Here is a 19,720-nt window from a genome sequence, read left to right as displayed (position 1 = left end):
CTTTTCTTTTTTTTCTTTAAGACGGAGACCAATAAATATGACATAAAGGTCGGCCCAGATGGGGTAATTAATATTGCCCTGCCCTCATCACAATCAAAAGACTAGAACTGATTCAGAATGTGCCCATTAGCATACTAGATGCTACTGAATCCTCATCACTGGGGCGATGTTAGATGATCAAACCTGATTAAAATAATTAGTTTAATTGCACAACAGTTTAATTGAATGTATTGAAGACTTGCCGAGTGAATTAAATCAGCGATGGAGATGGTGTGTTTAAAAAAAAGGAAAAGAAAAACATATATATCATCACTCAAGTACTATGAAATCTAATCATCATTATCTCCATTTCTCTCTCCAGTTATGGATGGCTAAATGATAATATTGTCGCTGTCAGTGTCGGGTGGAAACCTCGTATGTCCAACATTACTTTTCAGGAAATGGAAAAAAATAACCCATGCGTTCCAACTTCCAATGGATCCAATGTAGTTATTATTGAGTCTTAGTTTGTTGAGTACAACATTTTGTAAAACCCACAGACACACTTTCACTTTGAACAAATTAAAATAAATAGGAGCTCCCAACGCAACGCATCGCATAATGTTGTAGATTGGCTATTTCTGCTACTTACTGTATGTGTGTTTACGGAAAACGCATTCAAAATGTTGAATTAAGGAGATAGGAGGTTTCTGTCCGACAGGGACGATATGAAAAAATCTATCAGAGTGGAGGAGGGTACAGTTGGGTGAGTCAGGACAGCAAAGACAAATCGAGTTGACGTCCCTATTTTGGGCATGTCATTATAGGTGAAAAACTTTCAAACATTCTATGTTGTGAGATAAATCAGCTAGATCAGCTAGGTATAAAATAGGGCTTAAGTGGTTAAACAATAAGGACAAAACTGTAAACACACTAAAAGGGGGAAAAGAAAGCAGGAGCGATCCGATCGAATGACTGCATAACTTCAGGACGATGTCCTGATTTGCAGTAGATAGGGAACGTGTGGCTGTTCACTTACTATAATTTGACAAAAAATGTAACATTCAATATTTCCTTGTTCTCAACAGCACCACGGGACAGTGGGACATTTTTCCTTTTTTAGAACACAGGTATTCACAAGAGTCATCAATCCCCAACATGGTCTGCCCTGGGAGGCTGCTACTATTCCCAGCCTTTCCCCTCCAAGTGTAGCTGTAAAATTCATGTTTTACGTACATTTATATTTCTACAGTAAGCTACAATATGTGTGAAAATGGTTATAAACACGCACGCACGCACGCACACACACACACACACACACACACACACACACACACACACACACACACACACACACACACACACACACACACACACACACACACACACACACACACACACACACACACACACACACACACACACACACAAATTAATCTTTGTAACTCTGACATTAAACTCTTACAAGGCAAGAAGTTAGACACCAGACCATTAGACATTATACTGTGTTTAGTCAGACATACTGGGCCTCTCATGGGCCTCTCATCTTTCTGTGTGTCCTCTCATTACTGTGGAAGCTGCTCTGCTTCTCTGAGTAAAACCACTATGCAAGTTAACAGCCAATGCTAGTCACCGTGTGTGTCTGCAAATAAAAGCATCTGTGTGTGCGTACTCGTGATGTGCATGCATGGGTGTGTGTGTGTGTTTATCAGCCCCTTCATTGCTAACTTGAAAACTTTCCCCCACTTGCTAACTGTTTCTCAGCACTTCAAGACCAACCTAACAAGCTGCGCTGTTCTGGCAGAAATAATCCACTGCTAAAATCTAATCTTTTCCCATCACTCTCCTGTACTCTGCTCACCATCTTTCCTTCTCTACTGAAAACATAACCTCTGACCCTTCTGTTGGCGTCTTTCATTTTTGACACGTCTCTGTTCTTACTTTTAGTCCCTGCCTAAGCTTCTCCTCTGACTGGGCTCACTAAAAATGTAAGCCTTGATGGAAATGGAAGCCTTTCTCCCTCTCCTGCTCTCTTTGGAAGTATCCTCTCTCACCCCGTCTGCACTAGAACAGAGAAACAATAAAGGAGACGCACACAGTGAGAAATCTGATTTGACTGTGTAAGAACGACTTCATCTTGTTGCTCTGTGCTTAATTTCTCAAGCCAGACTATATCTTTCACAATCTTTGAATGCTACAGAGAAAGTAATTCTGCCCGGTAAAAGTTGCGATGAGTTGTGAGCTTGTAGAAAAATTATTTCACAAAACTTTGGTACTATTAATTGATGCATGAATACTTTTGTACTTTTACTCAAGTAAAATTTTGAATACATACCCTTTCCTTTTTTCTTTTTTTTTTATATTGTAACTTTTACTAGTAAAGAAATCTGAGTATTTCTTCCACCACTGGTCTTGAGAGACTACTCGGCACAGGGAGGAGGGAGCCTCCTCTCTCTTCGGGGGGCCTCTGCCTCATTTTAACGAGTACCGTCATTAGGGCATAAGTGGTGCCCCGCACATGTTCCGCTTTGCGCAAACCGCCTCGAATCCATCTTGCAAAGCCACCGCCCGGACAAAAACAAAACAAAACACAGCCCCTGGTTCCTTAAAGTCTCCCCCCTCTTGAAAATAATTGATTATGGAAATAAAGTCAGCTGCGAGGCTTCACATTTTCCAGGTCATTACATCCTTGGCCAAACACTGTCGGATTACTCCTTTCAAATCCCTCATTTGCTTTAGTCGCCCGAACACAGCGTTAAATGTTCCCCGGTCGGGCGTTGCACGGAGTATGTTATTTACCATCTCAAGCAGCCCTGTGCCGTCGTTCCGTTCTGTCAGGCTATTCTTTTAACGAAGCAAAAGACCTGACAATGTTGAGCGTCATTTTGAAGTGCAGCGTTAATTTCCAGAAAAAGGAGACTTAATAGCAAGAGAGGGTGGAGAGAAAAGAAGAGACAGATGAAGGAAGAAATGAGAAAGAGGAAGAGATATGAGCTGTGTGGGAGGGAGACAAACGAGAGTCTTGAACTAATGAGAGAGTTTCCAATTACAGATGAGGAAGTTGAGACTGAGTAAGTCTGCAGTGCACTAAAAGAGTTTGTCTGAGGATAGAGAGACAGCGAGAGGGAGAGAAAGAGAGAGAGAGAAGGGTTCATATACTTCATAGAGGTTGCATAACACAGACTGGCTTCACAGTAATGAGTGGGCATACAGATATAGACAGGAGAGTCAAAAGACTTCAAAAGACTAAATCTGTCCACCAAACAGCCCGCATCAGGAGAAAGGCAGAGATGCAGGAGACGCTGTCCTCTGCCACCTTACACTCACTTGTTTCACTATGTAATGTAACAGTGACATTGGATAGAGTGAGTGTTCATTTATTGTTACAGACATGATTAGTCTATAACAATATCTTTGTAATGTATGAACCATAATGTAATTTGGTTTTACTGCTCTGTGAAGTTCTTAAACGGCACACCATTTATATTAACTTACGATTAGGCTACATCTTTAAATATTTTAATTCAGAAGTTAGGTCCCATGAGAGTATTCTCTATTCCACTGGTTCTCAAAGTGGGGTCTTTACTTGAAGGGGTTCCAGGGGGTCCCCAGCAAAGTTGAACCACTCTAACCTTATTTTATACTTTGGCTATTCAAAAATAGCCGATCTATAAGCTTGGTTGTAAACTAACAATCATAAATGTGCTGCACCTACAGCCACTTAGTGCCAGGTGTAACAGAAGGCCCTCTGAGTTAAATGAACCCTCAGGATTTCACATTGTACTCTGATCTATTAAAATGGTATTGCTGTATGGTATTACCTGTGAAGACAGACATGGTGACCACTTTGCTCTCCTGACTGCCTCTGACAGCGTTGAGGCTCACCTCGTACTCGGTGGCAGGAAACAAGTTGGACAAAGTGAAGTTGGTCACATCGCTGTCAATAACTACACTGTCCACCCGCCCTGAAGGAGACAACACAGAGACACATGCTATTGTAAATCAACGTTTCTTTTTTTTTTACCTTAATCATGAGTATGTATGGCTGATTGCACAATACGGTTAAAAACCTTGATTTTAGACACACACAAGCTGTCTTACTGAAAGCATCAGACGCCCGCGTCAATGGCGCTTTCAATGTGTCAGGGCCTTTAGAGTGCGTTACAGGACTTTGCTATGACAAGAAGACAGGGGAAAGAATGGCGCGTCAGTTTGCACACTATACTGCACCTCTTGCTGACTGGTAGGACATCTTATAGTAGTCGAAGGGAGCCAGAGGTTTGATCCAGGAGATAGTCACCAGATCCTCTGTCACATAGGACACTGCCAACTCCTTGGGTGGGTCCATGCCTACAGAGACAGAGGAAGACGGAGTGAGATGGAGAGAGAGAGACAGCGACACAGAGACAGAGAGAGAGAGAGAGAAGGAGAGTGAGTGAGTGAGTGAGAGAGAGCGTACAGAGTATCAGTATGAGATTCAAGTTCCCACTGTAAAATCCAGAGTATTCATTTAACTCTGCAGAGTGTAAAAATCGCACATGCACGCACACGCGCACACCCACACACACACACACACACACACACACACACACACACACACACACACACACACACACACACACACACACACACACACACACACACACACACACACACACTTGTGCACCAGTGTGTATAACCCAGACCACGGCAGTTTGACAGGCGCATACACTCTGGTGTTTTAATCTATTATGAGGTTCATACATTTTCATGCTGAGACATCTGAGAAGCCATGACCTTGAACATCCCTGTGCCGCTGCCGCATAATCCCAATTTTGTCCATTTTTCTCTCAGAATAATTTACATAAACATTACAGCTCTCCGTCTGGGAAGGCAGAGGCAACGTTCATTATGCAAATATGTAGGAAAAAAACAACAACAATATCAAGGCATATTTGTGGATATTGCAACCTGTGAGAGAGAGAGAGAGAGAGAGAGAGAGAGAGAGAGAGAGAGAGAGAGAGAGAGAGAGAGAGAGAGAGAGAGAGAGAGAGAGAGAGAGAGGGAGAGACGTCATTAGCATTATGATTGAGTCTGGTTTGCTCGTGGTGGATTCATCCCAGCGACCATTTGTTTTACGTGTCTCCCGAGAGCACAGTGCTGCCACAGGAAAGGTTATTATGGCCAAAACAATGTGAGCAAGCAATTAAAACTGATGGGGAGGTCTTAAGCTTTTGGAATAAGAGACTGAAGGAGGTAGAGAGAGGCAGGTAGAGAGACGTGGAGAGAGAATGACAGAATGAGTGGAAGAGAATGAGTGGAAGAGAGAGAGAGAGAGAGAGAGAGAGAGAGAGAGAGAGAGAGAGAGAGAGAGAGAGCAGAGAATGAATGATTGTTCCTTTCTATTATTGTGGATGGGGGCCCATATGGGCGCACCTTGTAAAGCAGCCTCCTCCAGTCTCTCGCCTATTTCCTAAAGAATAATGTCTATTATTCACAACCATGGAAGGCAATTTATAACTTCTGTCCTCGCACTCATTTAAATTCAGCTGGTATGAAATACGCCAGCATTTAGATAAGTTGTGATTATTCATGTGTGCATATCTCGCTAATTATATTTTGTTTGGCAGAGCTGGCTGCCAGGAGTAATAGCTGCACATTTTTGTTTTCACATCAGGCTTCTTGGGGAGAATAGGAGTCTATTCAGCAACCTTATATACCCCTGAATAGCCTTCAATATAGATCATTTCAACATCATTTTCACTTAAGCCCTATTTCATAGTCGTACGATGGTGTCGCACAACAAAAATAGCAATCTACGAGCTCACAGCTGGCTTTTTTCAGTATAGGAAAACAACTAAACAAAACAATTTATCTTTTAAGGACATGGCCAAAGTAGAGATTCCAGGTTGAAAGTGGTTACTGTGCTGGATTTAACATCAGATTTGGTTTCCTCTTGTATTTATCAAAGTGGTTAAAGAGTGAAATAACCAATCAATCAACGGTAAAACAGTAGTATTGCAGTATTTATCGCAAGTGGGTAAGTAAGTAAGTATTGTATTTGGAGCCAATGGTTCCCGAGCCATGTGGCCCATAGCGCCAGTGGGGCTGATATAATTTAACTCTGAGTGTGTATAAATTTGTACACAAACATTTTGTGCACACTCAGACTCAGAGTTATAAAGGGATAAATTAATGTTGATCATCTGCTGTTACTGTGGGGCCTGTAACTGGTGCACTCGATTCGATAACTAACCAGCAAAGTGTTTTCACAGAGTTGGCCGGAGGAAGTAAAGAAATCACCTGTCAGTGTTGAGTATTGTGAGTGTAAACCGTTGCCGTAGATGCGCCGTTCCTGATGTGGGTGTGTCAGTAATATGCTGACAATGTGACAAGTTTGGTTAATGGTAGCCGTATCCTCCCAGCGCACAAACTACGTCCCTTGTCTTCTTCATTTGGAGAACGCACGTTGACTGGATGGAGCGCATGGAAAATAAAATGGTGAAATAGAATGCAATAACAGCCAGTGTTCTTGTGATTGGCTGTCAGCTGTCTGCTGTATTTCAAGGCCTACACTTCAGCGATCACTTGTTCCTGTATGTTTACACTGTACAACATCCAGACGATCAGACTCTTCCTCACCAAGTAGTCTATGCCCAGCTCCTTATCGAAGTCTCAGTCATGTCCAGTCTTGACTATTGCAACTCCCTCCTCATTGGTCTGCCGGCATGCTCGCTCAAACCCCTCCAACTGATCCAGAGTGCCACAGCATAACTGGTTTTCAATCTCCCAAAATGTTCCCGCTTTTGCATTCCCTTCACTGTCTTCTGGTTGCTGCCCGCACACAATCCAAAACACAAGGCAATCAATGGCCATGGCACCATCTTAGCTTCAGGCCATGATCCACCTTCTCATTCACTTAGATTAGCTAACACAGGAGGTCTGCTCATCCCTTCACCTAAAACACCCTTGCCAACAGTCCTAATCTTCTCCCTCCTGGCTCCCAAGCTGTGGAATGACCTCGCCCCTCAGTCAGGACTCAGGACTGCAGGCTCACTCCCCATTTTCCACCACACTCTGAAAACTCACCTCTTCAGACTCCACCTCAGCCCCTAGCACACCTCTTTCTTTGTATCCCTTCAATTCAATTGAATTTTATTGTAGTGCCAAATCACAACAGGTTGTCTCAAGACACTTTACATATAGCAGAGACAGCATTTTTGTAACAGCGGCAACGTCTTGTCACCTTTTGATAGATGCTTTTACTATGCACTATATGCAGATATATTTTGGTTACTTGTGCAGCCTATCCCACGTAGTTTATTTGAAACACTCAATTATTTTACTTAAGTGACCATTTGCACTATTTCTTTATTAGGGGTCACACCATTTACTCTGCTCTAGCACTTAAGTCGTTCTGTATACACGCATTTACTAAATGACTAAATTATAACTGTAAATTGTCCCTTTTCATCAGGCCCAGCATCTTAGCCAGGTAGCTCCTGCATCGATCCAAACCCATCAATTGTGTTGCCTAGAATCCTCATTGGTACCACCCGCAAATTAGAGGCCTGGTCTATTAGATTAGAGGATTAGAAGATTACTTTATTGTCAATGTACACAAGGCAATTGCAATGTGTCTATTCACATATCCCTCCTAGTTACACACAGTTAACCCACACATCAGAGAGGTGAGAGCACAGTGTGACCTGCAGTGCATTGCCCCTGGACCAGTTAGGGGGCTCAGTACCTTGCTCCAGAGCACTTATATTAGGCAGAGTTGACGGGCACCGTTTATGTAACACCAGCTACACTCAGTCACCAGCACACAACTGGCATGCACCTTCCTGTCGGTGCCGGGGATCAAACCATCAATTACTGGCCTATATACCTCTAGGCCTTCCTCTATGACAAGTCTATAGGAACAATAAATGCATAGGTATATACATGCCTCAAGCTGCTGTCAAACCTACCTTATTAGATCTATTCACAGCTGACCTTTCCTTTAAACTCCCCCCAAACTAAGCACAAAGAACTGTGTTGACGGAAAAGGAAACATTTAAATATAAAAAAAGAACTGTGTTGAAACCAGAGCTGTTAAGTTATTCTATTTAATGTATTTGTATTGTTAAAACCGATTCGTACCGTAGTATCAAATGGGTGTAGTTTGCTGTATCGGGTCAACTCCGATAACATGAAATAGATTGTCAGTGACAAAAACACTGTAGCTATATACTAAAACCCTAACCATTTCTTGCAGACTGTCACTGTCCCGAAAATACAGCTGACTCAACTACTGTAACACCATTTAAACATTATATGCTTACTATTTAGCCCAGGTGTGAATGAAGCCTGAACCAGCTATGAAGCCATTCCAACCGCAGAGCTCAGTCATTCTAGGCTCGGTTCTGTGTTTACAATCAAAGCAAGCAGCCCTCCTCCTCACATCACCTGAGGCCAGTCTCACATCAGCTCCTTGGGTCTATGATGCAGTATGACTCCAAAATCACCACTGTCAGAAAACAGTTGCAATGAATACTGTACTGTACATCTGTCTCTAAATCCCCATCCAATTTCAATTCCGCTTATCGTGATTTGTGTAGGTGAAAGAGAGAGCAAGAGAGAGAGAGCGAGAGAGAGAGAGAGAGCAAGCGAGAGAGAGACTGCGTGTGTGCGTATGTGGGGGGTGGGGGTAGAGAGAGAGAGAGAGAGAGAGAGAGAGAGAGAGAGAGAGAGAGACTAGGGGATCATACGATACTGGCACAGTAATCAGATAACAGCACACAGGTGTTCCTGGCACAGACTCACACTTAATATCACTTACTTCTCTCCATCCCCAATCCACCCATCTCTCTCTCTCTCTCTCTCCCCCTTTCCCTCTCTCTCCCCATGCTCGCTCGGCACAGACGTGCACAGCTAGATCCATGCTTAGGTTCAGCGTCGAGACAAGTGTTTCTAACATCCACATTTCTTGTTACACACCAAGGCAATTAAGAACAGATTTAACACACCCACACCAACACATTAAGGAGAGAAAAAGCCAGAGAAAAAGCCAGAGAGAGAGAGAGAGAGATAGATAGAGAGAGAGAGAGAGAGAGAGAGAGAGAGAGAGAGAGAGAGAGAGAGAGAGAGAGAGAGAGAGAGAGAGAGAGAGAGCATTGCTGCGGTGGTAAAGCTCTTAATCAAAGAGAGAGAGGGGGAAAAGGAAGGAGGCAGGAGAAAGGCAATGCATAAAAGAAGAAAAAAGAGAGAGCAAACAACATTTGGAACAGAGGGGCATTAAATACAAATAGGGACATGAAGCATAATTTACACTTTGTCACGTGGCCATTTTGCTCTACGAAAGGAACAGATTTTCGTGGAGTAAATGCGGTTGTTCCATGAAGTATAACTTGGCCTACAACCTAATGGACAGAGCTGATGGACGGCTGCCGAACGCAGCTTCTGTTCTGAGTCAAACACCAAACGGCGAAGCTCAAATGGATTGACTTTCCTACACGACAATGTACGCTGGCAAGACTGTGTGCCTTTGTTTCCTCTTCCTCCCTTTCCTCGCTCCCTTGTTTCCTACAGCTACTCCCTCCCTTCATTAGTGGATGCATTCTGTCAGCAGGTTTCGCTGACATCATCCAACAGAGCCTAGCCTGGCTAGCGTCCTCGCGGTCAAGGTAAACAACCAAGCAATGCTGTGTCATTAATCAGCGGTGCTCTGTGACGTGTGGTTGTCCCCACTTGACCCCGGTTCACAGTATCCCACTCCATCACTCATCATTAGCCACCATTTGCACCCAAATTGTAGCTTCCCAGTCATCAAGCAACAGACACAGACAATGAGCAATGAGCAATACAGTAGGCTATTCGGGCATAGTGCTGTATTGGAAGGCAATAATGAGGATGTCATGTGCACGCCATGTTATAGAATTAGATAAGATTGGATTCACTTTATTGATCCCTGAGGGGACATTATATAGAACAATGGCAACAAATGAATCTTGAAGAAATGGCGAGCTATTACTGACCAGTAATGTTCCTCTATAATACACTGTGAGCAATTCAGTTATAAAAAAATTACTGCACGGGTGTGTGGTTATGTTCCTCATAACTGACTTGCTCAAAGTGCATTACTTACGATGGCTATCTTTCCATCATTGAAAAAGAATGACATAATCTTACATTTTTTTATAAAGTTATTTATTCATTCAATGCTACAGTAAATATCGCTAATTACGAACCAAACTACTTCCATGAATTAGAAGTAAATTGTATAGTACACACACACACACACACACACTTGTCGGCCACTCAGAATGCATTATGTGCGCTTGGTGGTCTGTTATGTTTTGTTGCCGAGGTAAAATACCAGATAAAGGTCAGTGTTTGATCTCACTGTACTGGAAAAGCCTGTTGTCTCGACCTGAGACCAAGACAAACAAACAATAAATAAATACCATTCCAAATAAACAAGAGCCACAGTCTCCCCTATAGCCGACTAACCTGTAGTGAGCGATGCTGTGACAGGCTCAGAGGTTATGTCCCCCTGTATGGTGATGAGACTGACGGTGTACTCAGTGGACGGCAGCAGCCCCTGTACCAGCGAGCGGGTCTTATAGCCGTCCAGGGTGACCTTGGACGTGTCGGTTCCGTCTGCCGAGCTGTAGCTGAGGATGAACAGGTCGGCCGGCGGCGCCGGGGCGCTCCACGCCACCGCCACGGAGTCCGAAGTCACCTCCGACAGGTAGAGGTGGGTCACGGGCCTGATTCCTGAAGGGAAGGCGGGTCAAAGGTAATCGTCAAAGGGCAAGCGGACGAAGCACAGCTGTCATGGAGGTGAGAGATGGGAAGACTAATGAAGGATGGATCCATGAACGGCATCAGGAGATAATATAGACATTATGTTGACCATTATATTGATGGAGCTGCCTCACATGAGATGATGATGATGATGATGATGATGATGATGATGACAACGTAGAGGCTTAAGATGGTGATGGCCATGATGAAGACGAACACATTGATGATCATAATGATAAGAAGTGTTTACAGTACATGATGCTGCAGTTACCAGTGCTGCTATACTGCGGTCATGATGTTTATCGTGACCAAAACAGGCAAGCTGTGAGCTGACAGCAAATGGAGATAAAGATGATAGCAATGCATTGCAGGAGGTGGGACCGGGTGAGCCGGTGAGCCACCATGCTATCACTATCACAGGCACATTCCTGCAGATCACAGCACAGATGTGCAAACGGTTGCCAGCAGATACAGATGGTGGCTGAAGTTAATGAATTCACTGCGACCGAGGGGAGGCTTGGAGCGCGGGTCCGGAAGTATGGAAATAGCACATCACAACTGGGGTGAAGTTCCCAAGGTGATTGATCCAATGTGCTGCTGGCTTGAGTTTTGGGTCCGCACACCTGTGATGTTGGCGAGAACACCGTACTTTTGTCATTTGTCACTCGTTTGTGACAAAGTACACATGAATGGCTAAATGCATGAATTAATGAGTTAATTAAGGGAGGATGAATAGTTTAGAGTTGATCAATGGACAATTAGACATTATTAAAACATTTTTGTTTTAATTCATTATAACCTGCCTATGAATCTTACAAACAGAATATTATAATATGTCCAACTACCTTTTTATAATTGCCTTAAAATCCTCACATTCTATATAATACACCCTATGCCTGTGCTATTCCGAACAGGCCATTACTGTGAAAAACATTTCCAAATGTTATTTGATCAAGATCTGGAACAAAAAGGTTAAGCAAGACAGTACCAGTGTGACAGATGACAGCTCGATGACAGAATGACAGATGAGCCTGAATGAATTATCGACACTACTGTATACAGTGCTGCGATGTACAGTAGGACAATAGAATGACGGACGCAGACAGAAACGCAGGCAAACGGGGGGTGGTTCCTGCGGCGGTATGGGATTTCTATCAGTCATTGGTTGAGGTTCAGAGTTCGTGAAAGGAGGCTGATCTCACATCCCTTCCGGATGAGGACTTCACCTGAGTGCCATTCTGACAGATGCTGCCAGTATGGCAGGGGAAGAGCCAAGGATGAGAAGTAAACAGCAAGTTGACAGGTGATTAATTGTTCCCCTATAATTCTCTCAGTCTGTCATTCTGCCACGGGAACTCTTGTCTGCTGGTCCTCTATCTCCATCCCTATCTCCCTTCCTCAGATACTACAAGGTGAGCGGTGTTAATAAAGGAGAGAAAGAGGATAACAACAAACAATGGGATGACGCTTGACGATAACATTGACGGCCACGAGAACGACGACCGGCGTGATAGTAAACGACAACAAGAGCACAAGAACACTGAAACGAAGGGAGATGGGCGTTGAAAGAGTGACAGATTTGATGGCAGGCAAGCGTGCGTCTGTCACGCGGCCGCCACTCTTGGCACTTGTGAAAATCACTAAGAAATTCCCTCATGGGCAAAAATCGAGAATGGCTGTGCCATTGAATATAGGTTGACAGAGAGATATGTCCTCCAAATCGACAAATAGGTACGCGTGGCAGGAAAAGAGACCCCACGTTTGTGTTCAATGTTTTCAGAGAGAGAGAGAGAGAAAGAGAAAGGGAGCGATTCGAAGAAAGAGTAATATATATTCGTTGTTCCCCTACTTGCCATAGATGATGGATGCAAAATGGAGGTGCAATTAGAGAACACTTGTAGCAAGCTCATTAAGCACCATGAATAATGTATGCTAATTGCTTCATCAAAGCCTTTCCACGCTGCCATTTTCCTTCAGTTTTACTTACCTTTTCCCGCCAGCACACACTAGTTCTTCATCATACTGTAGGCTACACAACATTGGGTTCATTAGACGCCGCTGTCACTGAACTCCTTTAGAAGTTTTTTCAACGCCAGTTACCCGAGCAGGCCCATTTTTCAACACAGAGTAAACAGCTGTGACTGGATTCTGTTTCATTCTTATCTGATGATGGCATTAGGTAATTTTGAGGCCATATGTTGTGTCCTTGATACACCCCAGCCAGCATGGCGAAGAACAAGGCGAGACGCAATGATTTGTATCACGCTTGAAAATAATGCTTGATTGGTAACACTATTGTACTGTATCTCCTGATATAATGGATAAGGCAGAGGTGAAGGACTCCATGACTACCATACACTTTATTACAGCTGGTCTGGAATGACCTGCCTGAGGAGCCCAGGATTAATGAGTTTATTTCTCACTCATTCATTTACGCATCATAGTGTTTCTATTCTGTGGCTGATTTTATTCAGTTTTATGTAAAACACTAGTAGTAGTTTTATTTTTATAAGTTTTATAAAGTGTATTATTATTATTATTACAAAATTGTAAATATTAGTATACAGTATAATTTAGTTAACTTTATCAAGTTAATTAATTCAATTCAAAATGTTCAGTCTGGGTTCATAGCCATACCTGTGAAGGCATCTATGGTAGCTGTAGTGCTCTGTTGCCTTCCTCTGCGTGCTGCTACGGTGATGGTGTACTCTGTCCCAGGATCCAGGTCTGTCAGTGTGGTGGTGGTCACGTCTTTGGCTACTGTCATCTGGAACAGGGCAATGTTTGTTTAGCTTTTACTGCAGCGCAGATGACGGCCTTGGCTGAGTTCAGTTTGTCTCAAAAATACAATTACTAGACATCCCCAATAAACCGTTATTTTGGTGGAGCATTTGCCTGAAGAGCTTCATATCCCCAAGAGCACATTACCATCATGACACCTGAAGTATTAGGTGGGCCCAGTGTAAAATACCACCAAACACTGCCAGTGTCAGTGAAATGAATTACAGCATATATTGAGCTAATATGGCAATCTATTCTATCCCTCAATCCCTTCCTTCCACCCTCACGCCCCATTTTCAACCACCCATCCATCCATCCATCCCTTTACCTCTGTGGTGGCACCAGAGGAGGATGTGTATGTGACTCTGTAGTGGTCGATAGGCCCCTGGACCTCCCCCCACTGCAGTGTGATGGTGTTGTCTGTAGAGGCTGATACTGTCAGGCCCATGGGCACATCCAGACCTGGTACACAGGAACAACTTCAGTAAAAACTTCAATCTGAGACGTAGTATATTTATAATCTGTCTTTGGGTTTTCATTTAGCTGTTTCTATTGCATTTGAATTTATTTATTCTGGTCATTTTATTGTGGTTATTCCAAGCACATCCTCCATTGTGAAAATATGTACTGTAGAATTAATTTCTATGTCTAGTAGAGAGCATGAGGACCTGAGCAAAATAAATATGTTATTTTTTATTGTATCATTCTGAAGCTCACTACAAGTGAAGAAAACAAGCTCTTTTTTAGTATTGTGACACGTTGTACAATGAAGTATAAAATAAGGCTTAAGTGGTTAACAGGTTGAACAGGACTGGCACTGACCCACATCCACAATGAATCAATCAACTAGAATCAAAACATGGCCAATTGGCCTGTGATGATTACATGATTTCCAGTAGTGCTTTTCTGTGATCCAATCAGAGGCTATTGTAGTAGATCAGTGGTTCCTTAACATGAACACTTGCCTGTTCTGGCGTTCATTGTTGCTGGCGTACTCTGGTTGGCTCCTTTCATGGCCGAGATGCCAATACCATACTCTGTTCCTGGTAGCAGGTCTGAGAGAGAGAGAGAGAGAGAGAGAATTCAAATTAATTAAAAATAACAATGTGTGTGTGTGTGTGTGTGTGTGTGTGTGTGTGTGTGTGTGTGTGTGTGTGTGTGTGTGTGTGTGTGTGTGTGTGTGTGTGTGTGTGTGTGTGTGTGTGTGCGCGTGTGTGTGTGTCCTCTCTCTGTCCTGTCTCTGTCTCACATTCTGCCTGCCCCCACACACCCACACACCAGTTAGATGGAATTTTTCATAAAAGCCCAATTAAATGAATACATTATTAATGAAGCCAGGCCAAATACTGTGTAAATCAATATTTTTGGAAAATCTCTTGCTGATCCCCTGGTTAGCAGAGATCTTCCTCTAACACCTAATTAGTGTCAAAAATCAATGCTGCAAAGGTGAAATCCCCAAACGACCGACAGACAGACAGACAGACAGACAGACAGACAGACAGACAGACAGACAGACAGACAGACAGACAGACAGACAGACAGACAGACAGACAGACAGACAGACAGACAGAGAGTATTGCTTGTCATTGCCCAGTAGGAGACTCAGAGTTGCTCATCCTCTCTCTCCTCTCATGCCAGCCACGGCCTTTCACCACAGTGGCCTTTCATAAAACATTCTGATCCACACGACCTGTCTGTCAGCTATTCAATATGCCCGCGAGACAAACAAACTATTCTGCCGTTCCTATGGGAACTGTGCTGCCCACAACAACCGCAAAGCACTGCGGAGGGTCGTGCAGAAAGCCCAGCGCTTCAGTGGAGGTGAGGGGACGATGTCATGTGTCATGTCACGATTGTGATTTTCGATATTACCGCGATAACCAAAACATGCTTAAAACTCCTGAAATGCCACTCTTGTTAACCACTGCGGACGTTTGCCAAAAATAGCAGATCTACAAGCGTGAGCTATTTTTGGAAAAGCTTTTGGTATAAAAAAAAAGAGTGCATCAAGCGTGTTTATTTACAAGTTTAACCAATTGTAGAGGGTTTGAGTGGTACCAGATATGCAGTTTGGCAAAAAGTGAATTGATTCCAGTATATGACAGAGGACAAATTCACGATAAATTTGAATCATCAAAGATCAGAAATCAAAATTGTTTATTTATTTAAAAGAACATTCTCTCAAAGAAATGAGTGACCGCTCATTGAATGAATGAATGATCTATTGTGTCAATTAAGACTATATATAAGTCTAATATAAGATCACATTTTTGATCGTGAGGGGAAAACAAAAATGATTTAGTTTGCATATAACAATGAATAAATGAATGAATTCAAAGGGAATTATATAAGGGACACATGCACACACAGCAACATCTCTCTCCCCCTCGTCCTAACCTGTGAGCGTGGTCTTAGTCGTGAGTCCCTCGTTGCGCGGCACGATGACTTTGTCATACTGGTCTCCTGATAAAGTGCTGTACACCACCTGGTAGCCTTCCACCTGTGATTAAAACATTTCACATTTCAACATTTACATTGCAGGTGTATGCTAGTACAACACACACTTAGTGTGTGTTGGGCTTGGCATAGAGCCTACCAGCATGTGACATTGTAATGGAGGTAAACCACACAGTGACAGTAACTAATGAAGATATGGCATCCACTTAACATTGTCTTCAGGCTCATTAACCCATTCAATCCGGGAACGCATCTACAAATGTCTTCGAAGTCCTAACAGTTTTTTGAAAAAACGTTTGTTGCTATATCAGTGGTGCTCAAACTTTTTCATGTCAAGGACCACCCAAAATGATATGTATTTGGCCACGGACCCCCATCAAAAAAATATTTTGTTCCAGGGACCCCCCAGAAGCAAAGATTTGAGTTACAAATGTTCGCTTAAAATATATATATATGTATATATTCAAAGATTTGCACACATTTTTAAGATTTTACAAAAAATTGCAGATCTACAAGCTCGTAGCGCGGCACTCTGTGAGCTTGTATATCTGCTATTTTTGAACAGCCAAAGAAATCTAAAATGACACAGATGCTTTCCCGGTCTTAATTGCTTAAATCATCCACTGTCCAAACGATACAGTTCCATATATAGAATAAAAAAATAAAACATCTGGAGATGTTAAGATTTTAAGATAAAAGTTAAAGAAAAACACTCAATTTAGAAGATTGTAGAGCAGCATATTGTTACATACTTAGCAAATAGGCCTTTTTAAGTCTGTTTATAAAGTTATTTGCACAGCAGAAGGATGCAATTTACACGTTAAGATCATATGTATATTATGTTATGCTAAACCCTATACTGATCCTCCTGTATATGAAGTTATGCAAAACCCCATATTGATCCTCCTGCATAATTAATTATGCTAAAGCCCATATTGATCCTCCAGCATAATACATTATGCTAAAGCCCATATTGATCCTCCTGCATAATTAATTATACTAAACCCTATACTGATCCTTCTGTATATTAACTTATAATAAACCGTACATTGATCATACTGTATATAAAAAATATTCTAAAGCCTACACCGATTCTCCTGTGCTTTGCTCTATGGTTGTAAGTGTTGTGTATTGTCCAGAGTGGTTAAACCAAAGCCCTTTATGTGCCACAGAATAAAACAAAATAGCGGAGGATTCAAATGAAAATCCGATCTGATCCAGCTGTAAGTACCTCAGCCTCACTGTTGTCCCACTCCAGCTCCAGGGAGGTGGACGTCTTAGATACCAGCCGTGGGTTCTTGGGGGCATCGATCTCTGAGAAGAACGATAAAACTGACAATGTTCGGGACACTGAGACCAATTCTCAGAAATGGCGTACTGTGCAACATCAGCAGTTTAAACATAACATAATGGTTAGTCATTGTTAATAACTAGGTGACATGGATTAATACCATCAGCTTGAACATTCTGATCTGTCATTATTAGCAGATTTTACACAATACATACTCTAGATATCATTGTAAAACTCAATACCCTGCATGCAAAATGGCTAGGTTTACAATACAAACATGTTTAATCAAACTAAGGATACATTTACTGTGTTGGCAAATCATCAGTTACTGTAAGTCAAACTTCATTTTGCATATCACCATGCATAACACATACTTTTCTCACTACATCAAGTAAAACAATAGAATTTGTACATACTGCAGCACAATCTTTCTGAACACATTTGATTTCAAGCAATATGCTGATAAACAACTTAAACGCTAGTTGACCGTGTTCCCAAGGGCTCTATACAACTGTAGGTCCCTGTTTTTTACACTAAATATCTTCACAGAATATAGCTGATTGTAGATCAATTGAAGATCGGAAAATAGCCGATTATAGATCGTCTATTTTCGTCAAATGTTAGCCCCAGAGTAGAGATGCTAACACAGATTGTGCATGCACACAAAAGCACACACGACCAGCACGCCGTCCGCTTTCTGCCGGGCCTCACCGGTAGAGAACTCGGTGGAGACGGATCCGCTCTCGTTTCCTTTCCTCACGCCGCTCACTGACACCTCGTACCGAGAGCCAGGCCGTAGGACCTGCAGGAGAGAAGAGCTTTTTATCTGTTCACATGGGTTCTTAACCACTTAAACCCCAGGATCCATATTCTGAAGGAAAACCTTAGCAGAAAATAGCTGATCTACAGTACAAGCTTGCGGATCTGCTATTTTCTGTGAAGCTATTTAACGTGGAGCGAAAACAAAAAATACACTAGCATAGAGCTCTGAGGGACCATATGGGGTTTAAGTGGTTATATAAGGCCCAAGGTCAGATTGGTTTTATGCAGTTTTATGAACAAGGCTTGAATGTGATTCAAATCTAGTTTGCAAAAAAACAGTTTACTACACATTTTTTGTTTGCAGTTCAGACTTGATAAAAATGTTTTAAAACAATCTGATGGATAGGCCGATTTCGGGTGCCAGTGTGAACACAGCCTAAGAAATCGACAGACTCATAACATACATACATACATACATAAGAACACACACACACACACACACACACACACACACACACACACACACACACACACACACACACACACACACACACACACACACACACACACACACACACACACACACACACACACACACACACACAGCCCTTCACCCCACCTGAAGTGAGTATTGGCTGAGCGTCGGCTGCAGACGAAAGGTGGTGCGAGGCCCGTCCCCTCCCACCAGGGCGTAGCGGAGGATTATCTGATCGATCTTAGCCTTGGGAGGAGTCCACTCCACAAACGCCACTGTGTCAGACACATCCCTCACTATCAGCTGGGTGGGCCCGTCAATTACTGGATAGATAAAGGAAGGAAGGAAGGAAGGAGAGAGAAGAAAGAAAGAAAGAAAGGACAGGTCCAATTTATATGTTCATATAATAATTCGAATAAAAAGCTCTGTCCTTGCTACCATGTCACTTTCACTTTTAAAAGGAGACACAAATTATCTCTGGTACAACTCTGGTATTTAAACTGCTACAGTAGAGAATGTAACGAGTGGTTATCAATAGACTGAGAGGCTGAGATGGCAAAGTGTGCAATAATTCCTTCTCTCACTGTGAAGTGGAACGCAAATAACCAATGACCGGCTGTTTATTGAATGTGATGCCACATCACCCGCCACAAATGGAATCCGAAGCACCCATTTAAACTAATAAAACATAGCCTGTACACAAGAATATTGCTTTGTGCCTATTTAACCAAATCTGCGTACATTGCTAGTAATCACATCTGCTTAATCACTATTGACAAGATGGGCCATTAGTACAGTCACCTTCTCAGCAACTACACTGCAAAGTCTGCAAAGTGTTAATTGAACTCTAAGAGTATATGTACAAATAGAACCATAAAAGTGTTAATTTATCTCACAGTTACATTGAAGATTTTACTGTGTACTATAACACTGTCTGTCAGACAGGTTGCCGTTTAAAAGTGTGAGTAATCTGTATTAAGTCCACTGAACCCTTGCATATAGATTCTGGGGCGAACATTTGTTGAAAATAGCAGATCTGCAGTACAAGCTCTCATTGTGTCAATATTTTTGGCGCAGATATTTAGTGTATATGTAGGGTTTAAGTAGTTAATTAGTTAATATCACTGGTATGGGGGTTGTGTCATGCTGTATGTTGCTACTTGTAGTGCTTTAAAGTAATTTTTTGAGGAATTATGATGTCAAAA

The 19,720-nt window shown here is 42.4% G+C and overlaps 1 protein-coding gene across 1 annotated transcript in view; it reads right to left on the bottom strand.

Moving 5' to 3' along the window:
• Window positions 1-19,720, bottom strand: part of tnr (tenascin R (restrictin, janusin)) — a gene marked incomplete at its 5' end in the record, with an annotated part of 203,904 nt that overhangs the window by 44,247 nt on the left and 139,937 nt on the right. The window contains 10 exons of the mRNA XM_080439872.1: window positions 3,801-3,944; window positions 4,210-4,329; window positions 10,453-10,719; window positions 13,387-13,516; window positions 13,859-13,992; window positions 14,496-14,585; window positions 15,928-16,030; window positions 17,219-17,301; window positions 17,990-18,080; window positions 18,660-18,838. Of these exons, the coding sequence (XP_080295998.1) occupies window positions 3,801-3,944; window positions 4,210-4,329; window positions 10,453-10,719; window positions 13,387-13,516; window positions 13,859-13,992; window positions 14,496-14,585; window positions 15,928-16,030; window positions 17,219-17,301; window positions 17,990-18,080; window positions 18,660-18,838 (1,341 nt within the window). The remainder of the gene's footprint in view (window positions 1-3,800; window positions 3,945-4,209; window positions 4,330-10,452; window positions 10,720-13,386; window positions 13,517-13,858; window positions 13,993-14,495; window positions 14,586-15,927; window positions 16,031-17,218; window positions 17,302-17,989; window positions 18,081-18,659; window positions 18,839-19,720) is intronic.

Source organism: Gymnoscopelus braueri (assembly GCF_963280865.1).
Source record: "Gymnoscopelus braueri genome assembly, chromosome: 10".
NCBI classification, from domain to species: Eukaryota; Metazoa; Chordata; class Actinopteri; order Myctophiformes; family Myctophidae; genus Gymnoscopelus; species Gymnoscopelus braueri.
Note: the sequence above shows the minus strand (reverse complement) of the source record. Positions and strands in the feature narration are given on the sequence as shown.